The 20,395-nt window shown below is 44.5% G+C and overlaps 1 protein-coding gene across 1 annotated transcript in view; it reads right to left on the minus strand.

Moving 5' to 3' along the window:
- GAP43 (growth associated protein 43) overlaps positions 1 to 1,654 on the minus strand; it is a 58,293-nt gene extending 56,639 nt beyond the window's left edge. Inside the window, exon 1 of the mRNA XM_039558949.1 lies at positions 1,345 to 1,654. Within this exon, the coding sequence (XP_039414883.1) occupies positions 1,345 to 1,374 (30 nt within the window). The 5' untranslated portion in view covers positions 1,375 to 1,654. The remainder of the gene's footprint in view (positions 1 to 1,344) is intronic.
- Positions 1,655 to 20,395: the final 18,741 nt, after the last annotated feature.

A 20,395-nucleotide genomic window follows, 5' to 3' on the forward strand; every position in this document is an offset into this window, starting at 1 on the left:
GCAGTGCTACGTTGTAAAAGACACAGAAATGTATGCATATATAAAGAAAGTAACCAGAATGGTGCTGTGCCTAAAGACTGAGTTTTGTGCTCAGAACAAGGACCAGAGCTCCTACAAATCCGTAATTCTTGGAAGTTTCTATAATGTCTTACAAAGATATCTAGGGTCAGTTCCTGCCTCAAAGTTCCAACTGCATAAATCCAGCATCCTCCCGAGGAAGTCCAAGAGATTCAGCCAAAACAGGCTTTCTTAATCAGGAGCAGGTTTGGGCTTTCACACAAAATAAAAGGGGGAAGGGTGAGGGGGAAATGATCTAAGTAGCTTTTTTTTCCTAATTTCATTATCATTTTGGACACAAAAATTCTGACACTGAACACTAGCCACCACCCAAACCTTCTCATCATCCCAATTCCCTTATAGCAAAAGCCGGGCGGTACCAGGAAAGAAAATGAACGGGTTTCCAACAGGTTCACACCGTGAGCTTCTCTTATCCCACCCGAGTTCGGAGCTAACAGAGGCGTGGTCCTCTGTCTCTTTACCAGCTGGTGCACAGTTGTCTAACTGGTTGTACTATGAAGGGTATTGCAAAGAGGGTGACTCTCCCCCTCCTTAGTCTAATGCTTTTGTTATTAATTAATTGGATTTTTCACTATAGAATAGGTTAAAAAAAAAAAATTCCTTCAGGTTAATTCTTGCTCAGGTTGTTGTAACACAAAAAAATGAATACACCTGTCCTCCGAGCCACCTCACAGCACAGGCACATAAAGCATCTCCCATTCATCAGAAACGGGAGCAATTGAGAGCGTTCTGCCCAGGGATCAAGGCTCACTGGGCATCCGTTCTTTTTTTGCATAAGATGAAGAATTGCTTCCTTTATCTCCAAGGTAGAGCCAGATCTCATCACATTTCCTGCCAGCCGCAACACTCCCCTCCACCTCTCCCCCCCCCACCCCCCCCCGCCCCATCCACACCCTCAGAACCACAGACAGAAAATCCTAGGCAATATAACTGCCCCTATTAAAAAAAAAAAAAAAATAAGAAGAAGAAGAATAGAGGGGGGATTCTGGTAGCTCCCCCAAATGTACATGTAGGCCACCCCCCTTCCCCACATCACCAGCCCCGTAAAGGCAAAACAGTCACGTTGCAGGGTGTGAAAAGAACCTTCAGTCGCAAGATGCTAAAGAATTGCAAAAGAGACGTCTGCTGAAAGCAGCTGAAATTTCCTCCCCTTACCCCAGCCCCTACCCCAGCCCCTCACACACTCAGGCAGACACGCACCCCACGGACACCCAGCAGCCTGGGAGATTTCTTAACAGAAAGAAATATAAAAATCTTAAGCTCTACCTGTTTTGTTCTTCTCATACAGCACAGCATGATCGTATTGTCCCCTTCCTTCCTTCTTCTTCCTTCCTTCTCCTCTCTCCTTTTCCTCTTCTCTCTCTTATCTCTCCCCCCCACCCTCTCCACTCCCTCCCTCCCTCCCTCCCTCTCTCTCTCCCTCTCTCTCTCGCTCACACACACATACACACACGAGCACACGCGCACACACACACACACCAGGGCAGTTAGCAGCAACTGGAAGGTCCACAGCTATTGCTCATCACACATGCACACGCTGCCTCTCCCTGCCTCCCTCCCTACCCTTCCCAGAATTGTTCACCAGCTCTCCCTGACTCGTCACCTCCCCACCCCACCCCCACACGGCAGCCACCCCCACCCCCCCCCAAGTCCCTCGCCAGCCTCATGAATAATTAAAATCTTCAATCTGGACCCAATTACCCAACGACTTTCCCACTGTACAGAGGCGACAGGGGAGAGGGGACACTGCGGGCTGCGGAGGGGTGGGGTGGGCTGGGAGGCACCGGGCGGCTGGGGAGCCCCCAGCCCTATTCCCACGGGAGCAGCCGAAGCCCCCGGCCACGGCCAGGAGTGGGATTTATGCGCGAAGAAAGCGTGGGGTGGGGTGGGCACGGAGGGGAGAAGAGGGAATGGAGGTACTGCCACGGCAGGCAGTATATTCACGGACAGGTGAAGTACCGTAGGTGGGAGCTGCGAGCTAAACGGGAGCTGGCAAATATGTTAAAATGGCTGTTGGAAACCCCTCTGCCCAGCACACTCGCAAACATATATGCACGTGCTGCCTTCCCTGTATGTGCAGGCATAAACCCTGAATAGCGATGTCCTGCAGCACGGAACGGGACAACTTTCTCCCTTGTTCCCTCAGTCCATCCCACAGACCTTCCACAGGCACAGAAAATGATACTCCTGCGATACTTTTTTTTTTTTTTTTTAAAGCAGAATAGCTTCCAAACCCACAGAAATCATCCCTTTCCCTTCCGTATAGATCTCAAGTAATTTCCGTGTCCAAGTAATTCCCACACCTATTGATCTCTGCCTGCAAATTGCTGTGAACTATTGCGAGGCAGATGTGCGTGTTCACACCCGGAGGCAGCCCCCGTGCACGTGTGGGAGCGGGAGTGCATGGGTCTGCATGCGCAGGAGATCATGGCGATGCAGGAGCCCCAGCGAGCATTAATGCGCACATGCGCTCGCTCCCAAGCGCGCGTCTGGAAAGTTATAACGCTGTGTTTTCTCAGAATATACACGAGCTGGATAGCTGTATCTGTCATTGTGAAAAAATATCCCAGACGACAGTGAAACCAAAGTGTGACAATGTTGAGTGTGTTAAAAATATTTTTTTTTTTTTAATTGCTGGATTTTTAGGATTTCATCTACCGAAATTCAAATTTAGCTTATTTCACTTACTGAGTCTGGGAGGCACAGTCAGATGCTGTTCTCTATTTAGCACTAATGTCACTACATCAGCTTCTCTGCCACACCGTGGAGTTACTTCTAATTTATTTTTAATGTAAAACTGCCTGTAAAAGAGAAAAAAATTGTCTGAGGTTATTACTAAGGTCTTTGCTCTTTAATTACATCTAATTACATTATTAACACAAATATTCATGCATGTGTGCATGCTTATACAAATAAATGCATATGTATATAGATATAGTTTTTGGAATACCCCTCAGTACAGACTCCTACATAATCACATCCTGTTGCTATGATATCACTGCAGTTCCCAGTACACCATTTATTTTAAGAAAAGCAAACAGCATTTCAAAAAAAATCTAGCTAGCTCTCTACATCTGTATGCAGTTTAAGGGAAGTGCCTTTTGGGGTCAAGAAGGTATCAGTGTTGGTCCTGGGTTACAGACTAGAAAAGGGAAGTAATGAGATGGTAATGACATTCAGAGAAGATACTAAACTGGGAAGAGTTGCAAGTACCAGCTGACACAGAAGCAGACCAAAGGATTAAGTAATGAAAATCAGATTCAGCTTCAGAAAATGCATGCAGAGAGAAGAAGGCAAACTGTGCAATCATAAAAGAAGAGAGGTAAGAAGTGGAGTAGTAGAAAGCAGCGGACATCATATTTGAGGAAAGGATCTCTGTGACATACGTCACTGCTGGCAATGCCATGCCAAGGCACTGAGGAGCAGTGCACTGGCAGCTTGAATTACACCTGTGGGACTTAGGAGCCTCTGCCCTGGCCCCAGTGCTGCTGAGGGTTCATCTCCACGATGAAGAGAGTGTGTCATGAGCTTGCGGGCACTTGCCAACCCACACGGCTGTTCCCCATGCCATTGGGAGATGGGGGTCCCCTGGTAAAACATGTCTGAGAGCTTCAACTGGGTCTCCCTTTGGTGACAATGAAGAGAAATGGGAACTTTGAGGGTGTGACTCAGATCATCCTAAAGTAGGAGCCTAAACTAGGTCAGACAAATCACGCTTCAGAAGTGTTTTAGAAGCTTTTTTTCTTCCCACTGACAAGGCCTTTTTAGGGAACCTCCGAGTGCTAGGGAGCCCTGACGAGGAAAGCCTTCCCAGCCTCCATCTTTCCCAGACACCCACCTGAAGGAGGAGCAGGCTGGCAGCAGAACTGTGCTGGTGCAGTTGGTGAGGGTCAGGCCATTTTCTTGTGTTCACACGGGGCAGTTGCTCACCACCATCAGTCACAGCCAAAGGCAGAGCCAGCTCTCTACATACCCAGCCCACGAGCACTGTATGCTCCAGCTTATCACAAATAATTTTTGGCACACAGACAACATCTCCTTAATATGTTCCCCAAACTTATAGACTTAGTGGTGAGTGGCCAGTCCACTGTAGACTCACATCCGAGTTTCTTCTGAATTAATTTTGTTACATAGAAGAGCCATAAATTAAGACCCGAATTTTCAGGGCAGGTCAGTTCCTAACACTGCTGTCTTTCAAATCAGGACCCTTTTAGTATATTTAAAAGTTGGACTTTTAAATTCTTCAGCAAATTATATGGTTTTGAAAATCATATCCCAGCTTCCCTTGCCCTGCCATTTCAGCTGTTTTCACTTGAAGCTGTAATGTAAATTATTTTGAAACACAGAAGGAAGAAGGGACAAGTCCACAGCAATGAAAAGGCCAAAGAAAATGAGAGGGAAATAAAGGCACAGACTTTAGCCAGGGAATCAATGAAAATCAGAAGCAGAAGTTAAGGGAAGAAGAACAGGTGAATCTCCATCTCTTTAAGTGCCCAAGTCAAGATGGGATGCTTTCATCCAAATGACACTTTTGTCTCTCCAGGGCACTTCCAACTCTGGCTCATTCAGCACTCCTTCGGAGCTGCAGGATAACACTGCATCATGCAGTATAGACATGCCCTGAAAGGCCCCTTTGACCTTGGCTTTTGAATCTACACAACTAAAAGGAAGAGCAGTTCCAAAGAATAACATGAATGGGGGACCAGGGAAGGGAGCTACAAGAAGGGGGTGAACAATGACCATAGATTTAAAAAGCTTTATCTGTAAGACTTGACTGAATGACAGCTAAGGAGGTGGATAAGTGTGATATTTTCAAAAGCTATAACCCTCTAGAAGGAAATCATTTGGAGTGATATATACACTCTGGTGTATGCTGCATGTTGCTTCACCCTGAAGGAGGGTATGGTTCATATAAAGTAATTATTAAGGTGACTCCTTTTATTCAAAGTCACGTCTTTAATTTAAAAGGGTAAAGATCATTTCAAAGTAACGAGACATATTAGTGGCTATTACAAAATAAGTTGGGTGGAGTAAGAGACACAAAACCGTGCTTTTTAAGTCTATTGAGTTCTGCTGCAAGGTTACCCCAGCAGCTTGAGGTCCCTATAAGTTGAAAGAAAAAGCATCTTCAGTCCAGCTGCTAATTTAGGTTCAAGAGATCAGATTCAGTTTCATTTTGAAGAAGCACATAGTTCCGACCTGCTCCTGGGACTGTAATCAGGTTGATTCCCTGGCCAAACAAAACTAAATGAAACCAAGAAGGAAACAGTTTGCCTAGAAGAGCTGTCCCAGTGGTAACCATACTAAACTGAAGAGGCGTCTCTTTGAGAGAAGTACTGTGAAAGTCCCGTTACTAGGGATATTTAAAGCTTCAGTAAAAACAGCTCTAAAGTGAGCGACTTGCTTTCATTGGGAGATAGACTGGGTTTTCTCTCTATTCATATGTTCCACATATAGTGGTAGCCTTGCCTTTTGTTAGCCAACTTTCATGCTAGAGGGAAAAAAGCCAATTTTATAAAGAGTTTTTGGTATCCTCATTTGAATAGGCATTCCTGAAAATCCCACCATGGGACCACTTGCATTTGCAGTCTCCTCAGTAGCTTTGCAGCTTTGGTCTCATTTGGCCTCACTTTCAGTCATCTGTGTCTTAGTGACAAAAAACAGTGCAGTGCAACACTACAACCAAACTCCTTTTCTAAATGACTTAGACATAGTCATGAATCTCCTTGGAGGAGTACCCATTTTTCAGTATAAGGATCACTTATATCAATTTACCTTGGATTTCAGTTAATCCTGAATTATTAATATTAGAAAGGGAGAGCTGAGTTTATTTAGACCTAAGACTGAAGTAAGAGGCTTTAAAGCCATGATTTTCAAAAGCCACAATGCCACTTACTCTTGCAGAGAAGGCTTCAGAAAACGCCAGTCCAGGAATGCTCTAATTCCTTCAGTGTCTTTAATGACTGCTGGGTTACTTATCCTGCATGATACTGAACTCACGTGACATTAGCACCTGTTGCCATCAAGCCAGTCACAGAGACGTGCACAGGTGCTCTGCATTTATTCCCCGTGAGTTCCATTTTTCTTCCCATGCCTGCACAGCTGGGCTCACAGCACTGAAGACACCTGACTTTAAAATATCACATATAGTAAGAAATTGCCTCAATAATTTCCCTGTTTTCATCATTTTAAAAAAAAGGTGTTTTCTGTAAATTGTGTGGTGTATACAAACTGGAATACCTGGCTACAAGCAAGGGTAGAATAATTTTAACATGCACAAAGAATGGTCTGTACAACCCCTGGGTCAATGTTAATTATTACTGAGCTTCAGAATCATCAAAAATACAAACATAACAGTTAAATCCCAGCACAGCTTAGTGCTGAAACTGTAACTCTTCAATAAAATGAAATTTCATCTGCTTGTCTGTCAAAAAGAAAAATGTCATCACAGAAAGCAGTCAACCTATCAGCTATTATTCTGTGCAGTTGTAGTCTGACATGGGGGAACGTGATACTTTACAAGCCAAACCAAATGTGAGACAGGATGACCCAGGAAGCCCCTTTCTTCTTCTCCAGGGACCCTTCAACATGTGCTGTTGTACACAGTCCCTCCTGCTGTAGCACAGGCTCAGAAAAGCAAGCTTTGAATGAGAATCGGTGTCACCAAGGAGCTCAGAATGGGCCAATTTACCCTGGCTGGCTCCACCCTTTTTAAGTCCTGCCATGCTGTGACAAGTTGCTGTCAGCATCCAGGCTCACCATCTCACAGTGCCACGTGGGGCTGTCTGCGCTGTTCCGTGCTGCGGGGTGTGATGGAGCTGAGAGGGAGACTAATGCTGAGGGGTGAGTCCTACACACTGCCTGCACACACGACTGGGGAAGAAGAGTCCACCCTCAGTTCTGTTCTACTCCCCTCCTGGCTTCTTCCGGTGATATATTGCCATTCCCCTGACACTGCAGGGGTGAATATGGGAGATGCCCAGTGATACCAGTATGATGGCATGACAGTATTATGGTGTGAGGTACAATTTCCTGAGCCTTCTTTGGACCACCTGGTCCTGCTCTGCATGTGCCCACAACACCCCTCATTGATGCCACGTTGGGGATGATAACCTGGATGCTTCAGCACTGGGAAGGAAAGTGGGCAGGAACAGGTTCATTCTCCTGTGCTGTCCCCTCAGCCGACCAGACTCTTTCTTCTTTCCAGCAAAAGAGGTGACTTGAGCTGAAACAGCCTTCATGAGGGAAGGTACATGGGGTACCCTGGACCCTGACAGGGATTGAATGAGAAGGAAAAAAGCTGAAGAAGACTTTCCTATGCCCTTAACTGGCACTCCAGTGTCAGCTGTGGAGTGAAGTTTCCAGAGATGAAGAACATCCAACAGGCCAAATCTGCCTTAGCCTTTCAGGAAAGGGCATTAAAAATTTCTAACCATGGTCATGCTTCACTCACAGGCATATGGTGACCAGGCCATTGATCAGGATCACAGCAGCAAACTCCAAATCAGAGACTGTTAAAAAACGTAGGAAGTATTTGTATTGGAGAAACGGTGGAGTGAGCTCACAGGACCCTTTCACTTACCCACAGCTGCACATGGGAGAGTTAGAACAACAAAGATCTACCACGAATTAAATGAGCAGGAAAACTGTAAACATCCACTTGCCTTTAAGGCTCTAAAAAGACTCTCTCCTTGCCTTGACTTCATTTCGTTTAGCCACAAAATACCCACTGAGAGGAAAGTCCACATCCCTCAGTCTGCCAGGTAGACATGGTATCTGCAGAGGATTGCTCCCTTGCAGTAGGATCCTCAACACAAAACTCACTGCATCTAATTAAAATGGAAGAGCACCCCAGTACAAAATGCAGAGCACAGGGCTTGGACAGGGAATGGGTCCTAGTTCAGTCTCACCACAGCTAAAATTTTGTTACAGTTCCCTTTAATTAGAATGCTGTTACAAGTGGGAGATAGGCCCATAGTGATTTTGATGCATTCAGTATCAAATGTATATGAATTTTAGGTTGGGACTGAAACACTCTTACATGCTAAAAAGTGCTCCATTTCATTGCTAAAATCATCAATAGTGGAGAATGGAAATTCTTAACTAAAATTCCCATAGATTATCATCCAGCAGCATCAGAGCTGTGTTTTGTATGCATGCATTAAAAGAGTTCTACATTACAAGATGCACACCATACCCAACCTTCTTAGGAGTGCCCTGGTACAGCAATTATTATTTCTTTTCCAAGACCTCACTGTTAGCCAAAGGAATTCACCCCAGAGGGCAGGAAACACAGATGGAATTTTATTAAGAGTCCACGTCTGTGCAGGCGGGAATCCAAATCTGCTGCCCCGTGCATGGAAACTGCATTACAGCAAAAGGCCCTATTTTAGCTCAGCTCTACAGGACACAGAGCTGTGTTTCTGGACTGTGATTTTCTGGAGGTTTAGGAGTTGCTCCAAGCACAATGGTGAGTTTTCTGTGTAAATCTGAGAGATTAGCTCCTTCCCCAAGCTATTATGGTGGCAAGGAGAAACTTTCTGGAGAGGGGCAGCCTAATTTCTCAAAGCAGTCCCACTCACTAGCTGACAGAACTGTTTTATACAACAAAGTGCCATATCTCATGCACACCTGGCACTGTGACATGCTAGAGAAGCCAGTCTTGTTTCCCACCTGCAACCCCCCTTTCTTTGCCCTACCACCTGCATGCACAATTCACTCATCTCGTCCCTGGTGTAGTTGCCACTCACAGCTGTCAGTCCCCTCTGTCCAGTAGCTGAGGCACAACCTGACACAAGTAGAGGCCAGAGAGGGTTTCTTAGCCTGCAGAAGGCAGCAGGAAGCAGCAAGGGAGGTGATGAGGACCCACAGTCAAGCACACAGAGACCTTTATGCCTGCTCTGGTAATGACACAGCAGATGGAGGGCTCAGTGGAGGTGGAAAGGTCTCCTTCAGCTCGAGGGAGAAAGGAGGAAAAAGGCATTCGTTTACTGCCTACATCAGAGAAGATAAGCATGCTGACCTTGATGGTCTTCTCATGTGTGTTCATCTCAGTGGGGTCAAGTTAAAATTTATTTTAATATCATATGCCATAAAATTTGAAGGGTAATACTTCCTTGTTGCCCTAATTTATTCAGCTAGAGAGGAGGAAAAAGAAGTTCATTCTCTGTTTGTTATGAAAGCTAAGCTCAAATATGAACAGTGTTCCATAGTAAATGATGGAGAGTTTGACAATCTTATCTGTATCATATCATCATATATTGAAAGGTTCTATTGTTAAGAACACGTACAAGAGAATACAATTTTATCTGCTTTGGGAAGTGTAATTCTGAGCTTTCTCATTTTAGAGTTCTTTTCAAGTCAGGGATCTGTGTAAGTCTTTATAAAGTTAGAAAAGCAAATTATATATGTCCAGCTTTCCCAAAGTTAGTCACAGTTCAAAAATAACATTGGCATTGCCTGGGCTGCATCCAAAGCAGCATGGCCAGCAGGGCAAGAGAGGGGATTCTACCCCTTAACTCTGCTCTCACCTGCAGTACTGCACCCAGCTTTGGGGTCCTCGGCACAGGAGGGACATTGATCCTTGGAACAAGTCCAGAGAGGGTCACCAATATGGTTGGAGGGATGGAACATCTCTACTTCAAGGCAGGATGAGAGAGCTGAGATTGTTCAGCCTGGAGAAGAGAAAGCGTGAGGGTGACCTAATTGTGGCCTTCCAGTACTTGAAGGGAGCCTGCAAGAAAGATGGGGAGGGACTTTTAACAAGGACATGTAGTGATGGGACAAGGGGGAGTGGCTTCAAACTGAGTAGGTTTGCATTGAGTACTGTTGGGGCCCTCCCCCTGCCACGTAGTCCTGGGAGAGGGGCCCTGGGGGGGAGACACGGGGTTTCCCTGCCCCTGGTCAGCCTCGTTCCCCATTGGTTGTTTTGTGTTCCCCTGCGTGGGCAAGGACCCTCGGGTCCCATGATTGAGCAGTTCCTCAGCAGAGCCCCGGCCATGCGGCTGGAGAAATAAACATCTCTGAAACATCTATCAAGAATCGGTCCATAGATATTTCTTTCCACGGGCCTCGTTGATTGATATGCGTGTTGCAGTATCTGCACTGTAACAAATGGTGGGTAATGCGGGCAAGACACCAATCCCTAAGGACAGGAAGTTCGTGAGTAAAAACCACTCTAGATCTCTCTCTTCTCGCCTTGGTTTGGATATTCTCTCTAAATTATGGAGGAACCGTGGAAAGACTCTTGGCTCTCAGAGCTGCATATGAACATTTATCTTAAACTTGAAAAGATTCTTGAACAGCGATTTGTAAATTTTAGCTTAATTCAAGCTCAAAAGAACTGAAACATTTCCTGGCATGGTTGTTTAAGAACTTCTTCTATGTTTCTTGGGATTTAATTCTTACCAAAGACTTTTGGAATACTGTTTGGACACAGTTAATTTTTGAGTCAAAATATATGCCGATGGAAGAATATTTTTGTGAATATTATTTCATTACCGAGACTGTTGAGCAATGTCAGCCGTGTCCTGGCGAAGGGAAGTGTGCCTCAGGGACCATGCGGCCTCGGCCACATGGACCGAGCCCTCTGCGAGCAGCAGCGAGGCAGTTCCCGTGCACGGGTGGAGCGGTGCGAGCTGCAGTGTCAGCAGCAGAGCGAGGCACAGCAGGAGCAGTGCAACACGGCGGTGCCCGCCCGGCCCCACACAGCGCGTGGTGGAGCGAGCCCCGGGAACACCTGACCGAGAGGGGTGGCATGCAGGTGGGGGCCGGCGGCGATGGCAACGCGGGGCTGCGCAGAGCCTGGACACGCGCCGGAGCAGCGCCGCTCGGAGGGCGCGGAGCAGCCGCAACGCGGGGGCCCGGCCGAGACATTGGAGTTGGCGAGGCAGCAGCCACGCGGGACCAGTAGCCACGACAAACACACAAGCACATGATAGGAGAAGTTGTAGCAATGAAAATCACAGGAACCGTGAAATGGTACAATGTCAAAAACAACTATGGATTTATAACATGAGATGATACAGGGGAAGATTTATTCATCCATAGAACTGCCATTAAAAGGAATAACCCTAAAAATTACCTGCAAAGTGTAGGAGATGGGGAAGTTGTACAGTTTGATATAGTGCAAGGAAAGAAGGGACTACAAGAAGCAAATGTTACTGGGCCTGGGGGTATTCCAGTCAAAGGCAGCCATTATGCACAAAATTATAAACAATATCCATCCCAGCAATTTCCCTACCCACAGCCTACTTTCCCCTTTTACCCTATACCCAATATGAACCCTTTCCAAAGTTTACCCCATCCCCAGTTTATTCCTAATCTGTTTTTCACCCCATGGCTTCCTTATACAATTCCCTTTCCCTACAACTCCTCTCCGATGCTGAGGGGAGGATGAAAAGGGGGAGGGAAGAAATTAAACCATCTCCTGCCTCAGTTTCCCCAAAAGACATGCCCAGAGAGTCCTGTCTCCCTTCTGTCAGCCTTAAGATGTTCCAGAGAATCTGTCTGGACATTTAAAGACTCAGGAGGGTGGCTTGTTTTGTTTTGAAACTGTTCTTGTTATGTTTATCCAGTTGTTTCCAATGTCAAGTTTTAAATCTCTTTTTGTTAAAAATGAACGGATGAAATGTTGGGGTCCCTCCCCCCCCGCCATGTAGCCCTGGGAGAGGGGCCCTGGGGGGGAGACACGGGGTTTCCCTGCCCCTGGTCAGCCTCGTTCCCCATTGGTTGTTTTGTGTTCCCCTGCCCGGCAAGGACCCTCGGGTCCGGTGATAGCAGCCATTCCTCGGCAGAGCCCCGGCCATGCAGGTGGCGAAATAAACATCTCTGAAACATCTATCAAGAATCGGTCCATAGATATTTCTTTCCACGGGCCTCGTTGATTGATATGCGTGTTGCAGTATCTGCACTGTAACAGGGTACTAGGAAGAAATTCTTTACCGTGCGGGTGGTGAGGCACAGCAAGGCATTGGCCAAAGAACTGGTGGATGCCCCATCCCTGGAAGTGTTCAAGGCCAGGCTGGATGGAGCTTGTAGCGACTTGGTCTAGTAGATGTCTCTGTCCATGTCATGAATTTGAAACTAGATGATGTTTAAGATCCCTTCCAATCCAAAACGTTCTATGATTCTGTTCAAGAACAGTACTGAGTTCTGTCTAAAACTATATGTCATTCATTTCCTTCTTAAGGCTAAAAGCTTAAAAGAAAAATAAAACAGGGAAAACAAAACAATGAGTCCTCAGGCAACACGAAACACAAAACCCGAACAGTGTCAGATAATCTCCATGTTGCACATGACACAGGCCAGGCCCCTCCCTGCTTAGCTGCAGCCATTAACAAGGAATGTTAAAATGTTAAATGTTAAAATGGCATCATGGGCATTTTCATTCTTGCTTTAAGCTCAGTAGTTACCAAGCCATGGCTTGAGGCATAGTGATGCCCTCAAGGTCTTCCAGCATTTCCTGCAACCCCTGGGAACTAACAGGCTAAAACTGAGCTCAACAGGGAGACGAAAGCTGCTGAAACACAGAGCTCATTTGGTATTGTTGCTTGGAAGCCAGTGAAGGTTATTAATTCTCAGATCTTTGGCAAAAGCTGCCTCCTTTGTATGTTTAGTCATCCAAGAAGTCAAAATGGTCTCCCAAAGGATGCTGAGCTACTCTGTCTGACTTAATTTTGATCATACTGTGCCCAGTGAAAACGGGACTTTGCTAGATCTCCCTTTTTACCATCTTATCAAACTCCTGCAGGCTCCTATTAGATCTTCTTCACATGCAGTCCAACCTCACTGACCCAAAATTTGTCTCGTCATTTCCTAGGACATAACAGGTCCTTTCTGTGTAAGCACGCAAGTGTCACATCCCAGGAAAATTAAAGGATGGTTTTGTACTTCGAAAAATTATGTCATGCTCAGCATTAAAGCCCTATTCCTCTACACACAACAAATTTAAGAAGCATTTATTTTATCTTCATTGAATTAAAACTGATCTTAAATCCTATTTTACTGTCACTTCCTCCAACATTCTATTGTACAATACTTTCTGTCTTTCTTGTAGCAGGGAGGTAATCTACATATCAAAGTTGTTTGTGCTGGACATGTCATTTCACCTAATAGTGAGAATTTTTTACAAAGACATTATTAAAAGGCATACGAGATAGTAAGTCTTTCTACCCTCTCCTGAAATGCTGTTAAGTGGACAGAAATTCTACTTGGTAGTCACACTCTGCTTTTCAACCCCCAAAAGCAAAATTCAGTAACGTTACTGAAGATTTAAAATTTTTTCATTATATCCAATGCAATCGTGCATTTCTGTAAAGTCTATCCAAGCATTCCAGTCATAAAACCATGGGGGGGTTGTTTGCTTTGTTTTGTTGTGGGTTTTTTCACTTACTTTAGTTAGGTTTCTGGGGGTTTTTGCCTGTTTGTTTATTTTGATTCACTGGAAATATTTGGATCTGCTGTGGATCTTTCTAAGATCCTTCTTCCTAGGAGATAAATCCACAGAAGGATCAAAATTAGAAGTCCTCAGACTGTCCAAAAGATGCCTTGATAAACGTTAGTTTACAAGTGGATTTCAAATTTGGATGCAGAACCACTTGCTTTCAGTTTTTCAAACTTCTTTGCAACATCCTAATGAATCCAATTCACTTACACTATCATTGACTTTAGGCACACTTTGTTCTCTACTCAGTCATCCCAGTCAAGGACCTAATAGACTCTGCTGCTTTCTTCTGGTCCTGGTGTTCAACTGCTCTTAAGTAAAGCTTAAAGTAAATCAACATTATCTCCTGAAACAAATGGACATTTTCATAGACTTCAGGAAACAGTTCTTTAACAGGAACATGTATAAAGCTGAGCAACAACAACCTTTTATCCATGTGTGTACACTTATGCCCTGGCAACAGCACTCTCTATTTTTCTAAGGCTTAGCCCAGAGTTCATATTATTTAAAAGCTATATACGTTCACTGCCGTGTTTAGAAAGCACTCACTCCTTTCTTTTACAATTTCAAATAGTTCCATATCTGTTTTTCACAGCAGCGATATATTTACTGCTCCTAACACACTTTGGGACCTTGATCAATTTACTTCAGTTTCTCAATTACCACGTTCTTAAAGGAGAAAACAAAATCCTCACTGATCTTTATTCAAGTCCCTTTGAAATACATCATAGTTCATCTTTGTTATTAGTCACTGCCAAACATATCCACAGTTAAGGTAATTAACATGACTGCATCTGATGAAGACACTTTTTGAAATGTCTCAAATCTGATTCTTTTGAAGTCATATGTGGAAAACCTCTTATTCTGTGACCCTGTGGTACACATTATCCCCAAATCTACCCCTATGGTCTTGAAATTTCCCCTCTACTGTACTTTTCACAAACCCTCCTGACACAGCCACCTCCTTGAAACTGCATGGGTCTCTCGTTTGACTCCTGCAACCCCGAATAATTTCTTTTGGCCTATTCATAAGGGAAGAAACAGAACTTGCCATGGCTCTCTCAGAATTAAATGTCTGCTGATTAGTCAGACATTCTCTACCTCAGAAAGTATCAGAGCTGAAAACTCTTAGAGGCAGGAAGAGTGTCTGGGAGAAGCATCTTTGCTGTTTCTTTATTGCTTCTCTCCATCCCTAGTTTTGGCTCCGGAATAAAGAGAGTGAACTAGATAGATGTTTGGTCTATCCAAAGATGGTCATTCCCAAGCTGCTAAAGAGACTGAGTAACACTTGAGTTTCCCTAATTTGAATCTCTGCCATCTACCCAGAGATGATATTTATGAAACTCTTGGAGGGTGAGCTATCTTTGTGACTGCTGCCTCGTTGTCAGACATGGGGGGGATGAGATAGTGAGTTGAAGTTTCCTCATGACAGGGACTGACATTCTGAGTCAGCAGAATCACCAGCATGTTGGGCAGGTTTTTTTGCTAATGTAGTGCACTTTTAATATAAGTTGCTCCACGGATGAGTTTCCAAATCAATGAATAGCATTTCAGACCCATCAGAAGCTACTCCCACAGCAGCTAGCTGCAAACATATTCCTCCTGCAATTTCTGGACTTCCCAGCTGTTACTGGCCAGCAATATTTAACCAAATGCTGTGGTGTAGGGCTCATTCAGACCATGATGTGTGTGATGCCTGTGGTAGCAAAGAACTGCTCTGAGCTGCAGCACTGTTGGGGCTAAAAACACCCTTCTAGGCTTTCCTACTCAGCAGGAAGCAGTCTCACAGCCATGCAAGTAAATTACAGGCTTATCATTCAAGCATCAGCACAGTCATTCAGCAGAATCCCCATGTCCCTACAGCAAGACCATAGAAATACAGCGGTTTAAACTGTACTATGTATTTGTGCTTCACCCTTTTTATTGCCCCTGCTCTGTAACTTTGCTTCATGGTTATTCAACAGGTGCCCTTTGAATAAGGAGCATGTGGCACAGAGATGACTGGCAGACAAGGCAGTAGAAAAGAGCAGTCTAGGAAGCAGTTGTGTTTATTATAAAGGGCAGCTAACTGATTCATCAGTGCCCTCCCCAGCAAACCATGCCATATAAATGTTATTTTGAAATTAGCCTTGTGGAATAAGGAGGATTAGTTGGCATGCTTGAAGAGTGAATACCTAATGTCCTCTCTCCCTAAAGGAAGATAGGTTGGTTGTTTGGGTTTTTTTCTGTCTAACTTCATGGTGCATGGCTTCAACTCAATTTAGGATGTGTGCCCCAAGGCCATTTTTTCCAGTCAATTCTAGTTTAAAAGAATTAGCAGGATTTTCATTCTCAGCGTTGGACTGGTGGTCTGACTCTCACTCAAGGCTGGAGGAAGAGGGTAAAAAAATTGGATTGCAATCCAGCCTAATAAGATAATGAAACAGGAGGAGACAGGAACCAGGGTTGCCTCCTTTTGTACGTCTTGCAAGGGAAAACAGCAAACCTGCCAGGCTACAGATTGCTGTGTTAGCATGCAGTGAGGTTGGAAGAGCATATGGCAGGAGTGGCTGCCTGGCTGAAGTGCACCTATTGCCAGCCCTGTCATTCAGGGCTGTGGAGACAAGATAAAGTTTTTTTTTAGTGCCCTGACAGCTGACAGGAACTTGCTATATTGCAGAAGCTGCTGAATCTCAGTCAGGGGAAGAAGGGGAAGAGAAGAGAAATCAAAAGCAATCCCATACTTGGTGCATACTTGTCTAATCTCTGGGGGACACGAGATAGGGTGAGGTCTCTCATGTGTTCTGTGCGCACAGTGCCTAGCACTAAGGGGTGCTAACAAGTGCAAGAAGGACACAGCACAAAAAGGTGCCAGAAGAATTTGGGCTGAACTTTATTTCATGTTATACCCTCTTTTCAAAAGACATGGGGAATCTATTGCTGTTTGGTATGGGTAAAACTGCTCTGAGATTTCCCTGCAGCTACTCAAAATGGAGAAGAATCTGAGCTGGCAGGATCTTCTTTGCAGTGTTCCCAGTAAGTGTAGAGTTCATTCCCACAGCTCCAGAGATGGGAGATGGGGAGGAAGAAGAGGGTTTTTTCTTTGGGGAAAAACTTGATTCTTCCTGAAAAATCAGTAACAGTTATTGGGCTGGAAACATAAACACTGCAGTGTTTTAATTAAAATTTTCTGCAGACTGCAGATACTTTCTGCTAGTGCATTTAGGGGAAAAAAGAGACTAAAGAAAAAGGAAAGTCCCATAGAACTGCTCTGCCTAAGTTTTTGAGCTCATCTTTCTCTCTATTTAGTTTTAGTCACACGATTTAGACACAATCCCTCTACCGAATATTCCAACAACAGCTCCCACTACCTTTACTGTTTATTCCAGGTAGTTCATCACATAATAGGTTTTAGGCTGTGGGCACTGCTGTATCACTTCCATTCCCAGCAAACATGCAGCCAAACATGCAGCCTTTTCCCCCACCAAGCTTAATGCAAGTGTCTCTGTTATGGTGTTCTGCGTCTTATCAGATCACACCTATGGGCTGCTGGTTCCTTGAGGCAGGAGACCTCCTTTAGACAGCATTAGATACAATGCTGGTGTGAGACAGATGTGTCAGCTTCTTTCATCTGTTAACACGAGCGCAAATAAAAAGGCAAATCTGACCTGGATTTCAGTGGCAGTCAGGACTAAATGCTGGATTCAGATTCAATGAACAAGGCATTTTAGTCAGATTTATGTGCCTCTCTTGGAACATAATGTCCTTAAAAACGGAATCTGGATTCACTTCTCATTGACAAGCTGTGTCAATGACACATCTTCTTAATGTGCCATTGGTTCCTGATTGTTCCTCATGTTTCCTCTGGCTCCACACAATAAAACACCTTTTGAACAAGCACACGTCTTGGAAGATGAATAAACTCAGTCTATGCTCGAAACTTTAAGTGTAGGAAAGAAGGCAAAAGAAATCTGCCGGCATGGTTGGAAGAGAAGCTTATCTTCCCTTGGCTGGATTCACTTTGGTTTTCCTCTCCAGCTTCTTTCCATCATTTGCTGCACCAATGTATCCCTGAGGATGCTGACCCCAGAACAACATGCTGCAAAGATGATTACAGTCTGAAAAGGAAAAGAAAACCCTGTCACTATGGTTGTTATGGGTTTTAGCTTTTCACATTTAATCCTTTAATTGGTCTTTCTGGCAAGAAGAATTTGATACTTGGCTTTATTGCTGCATGGATGAGCCCCATTGCAAATCCCATTGGGATAAAGTTACAGTCATTTTGGCAGCAAGATCCATAGCAACCTCTCAAAAGCCTACCCGGAAGGCTCCTTGTTGACATCACAGTTTCTGTGTGATGTCATAAAGCCTCCTAGAAAATAAAACAAGAAAAGCAGCAGGACCCCTGGATATTTGATAAGATTGAGGCTAGCCCTTACTCCACTATTGTATGTATCAAGAGTTATGTCAAAGGAGAGCTTGGGTCTTGGCCTGCAGCCAGAACACTGATGAAAACAAAATACAGAATTAAGAAGGTTGAACAGGATATATGCACAGTAAAAAAAACCTATTGTAAAGATGTTGAGTGTGCTGGACCAGAGGGTGTGAGAACATTACACTGAGTCATTTGGGCAGCCCTAGATGAAGGCTAAGCTATCTGAGCAACAGACTCTTCAGATGAGACAGTTTTGTCTTATGGAAGTATACAAGTAAGTTGCCTTGGAACCTCACAGCTAAACATCTCAGTGAAATTTAATCTCTCGTGTCCCAGGCCAAGAGTGATAGCTGCTTCCTTGCATTCCAAATGAACAGCCCTTGAGGTATGAAAGAGCGAAACAACTTCATTTAGAATAAAATGAAATGTGGGTACTCTGATTCACAGCCCTATTCATTAATGACTGGTAACTTTCTTCCCCAAGAGAATGGGAAGGATTCAAATCATTGCAATGGGTACAGTCCATGATAGGAGTGTAATTTCTTCCGAGTTATGAAGTTCCTGAATACAAACCTAAAGGCTTGGCCCTAAAAGCCCTCCTTGAGTCAGTCAATTTGTGCTGATGTAACTAATGAGATGTCTGGACTCATCGTCATGAAAAGAGAGCACATTAACACCTGTAGAGCTAAAAATAAAAGCGTCACCCCTGAGCTTGGGCCCATGGTGCTTATTGCAAGGGGTGGGGTAGGATTGGCAGAGCTGTGCGTCCATTGTGGATGTCACCATGGCACACCCACGCCAACATCTCCACGGAGACATAGCACATTTCTAGCTCCTGCATCACCAACTTGTTGCCAAGGAAACAAGACGATGCAAAATAAAAAAAAAAAAAGAAGAAGAAGAAGAAAAAAAAATCTCAATGACATTCAATTTTGAGACAGTCAAGAAACCCCTGAAAGGGATTCTAAAGTGCCTGAGAAGGAAATGGAAATTGGGCTTCTAATTACAGATTCTCAACCAACTCCTTTTTATTCCCCGGTTATTCTGTCTGCTCACGTCACTGTCTTCTTGCCATTCTCTGTCTACAGAGGTACGAATGCCAGACATCGGTGAAAAAAGAATCAGAAAGAGCTTTCCTGGAGTGAAGGAGAGGAGGGAGGGAGAGCGGGGGAGAAGGTTACTCGGTACAAGCAATAGTGGAGATTCCATAACTCAGAGGAAGGTGGTGGACAGAAACTGCAGAAAGGGAAATGTGTGGAAGAAAGGCAGAGTAGGAGAGAAGGTTTCTGTGAGAAGGGAATATGTGCAGTTGGTAGGTGTGGGTGTACACATGTATATCTACACCAAATGCGTGTGTATTTTTATATATACAGCTGAGAAGGTACATGTGCATACAAAGGTGTACCAAAATCTACAATGGGTAAATAAAAACCTGAGCTGTGCACCCCAAAAAAAAAATCATTAAATTGACATAAAAATCAAGCAAATAAACACGAAAGAGTGTGTATTTTCATTTTGTTTCTTTTAATCCATTATAGCACAACATTTCCACAACCAGAAAAGCTACAAATCTGCATCCTTTTTTAAATGACAGTCAGCACTTACATGCAACCACCTGACTCTAGGAGCTGTGGCATTGCAAAAAAGGAGAAAACATAAGAAGAATCACAAGAAGGTGCTGACAGGTGGCAAACCTGGCAGTGCACATAAACATGAGAGGACACAAGAGAAGCAGCAAAGTGTATGACAGTATGAAGGGGAGGATGTGTTGGGTGTTACTGTACAGAGAGACACGGCCACCAAGACAAGATGTGCAGGTGTTGTCTAAGCATAGCAGACCCACATTCCATGACCACTGAAACCTGCATGGTCCCGAATTACACAGCCTAGCTCTCTTGGGGAATGAGGACAGAGAGGGTTAACTGTTTGAGTAGATGTCTGCATATCATCTTACTTGAGCATGAGAGATAGGGAAAGTTTCACATGTGACAGCACAAAGTGGCACAGATGTTTAATGGCTACCCTGCACGGCTGCAGGATGGCTTCCATTTGGGTTAGTGCTGAAACAGATGAAAGAGCTGTCTTCACTTCCTTCTCTTCAGTATTCAGTATTCACCCTTCTTCATGCCTTGAGCCTGTCATCAAACTTGCAGCCAGAACTGAGATTGCTGTAGACCAAGAAGGAAAACTTATGGAGAGAAGTTAACCATTGCTGAATTGCAATGAGGGTCCTACAGTATGGGTAATTATAAGACAGAATTAGGTTGTGGGCTGTAAAACCTGCCTGCAGAGGCACATGGCAGCACAAAAAAGCACATGGCAGCACAGAGAGGCTTGTCTCCACCAGACTCTGGGAGGAGGAGGTGTCACACGGGAGACCCCTCCAGAGAGGGACCTGCCCGGAGCTGACAGACCAGTGAACAGCAAGTGATCATCCCATAAAAGGACAACTGGAAAGT

The sequence above is a fragment of the Corvus cornix genome, chromosome 1 (genome assembly GCF_000738735.6).
Source record: "Corvus cornix cornix isolate S_Up_H32 chromosome 1, ASM73873v5, whole genome shotgun sequence".
In the NCBI taxonomy this organism is placed as follows: domain Eukaryota; kingdom Metazoa; phylum Chordata; class Aves; order Passeriformes; family Corvidae; genus Corvus; species Corvus cornix.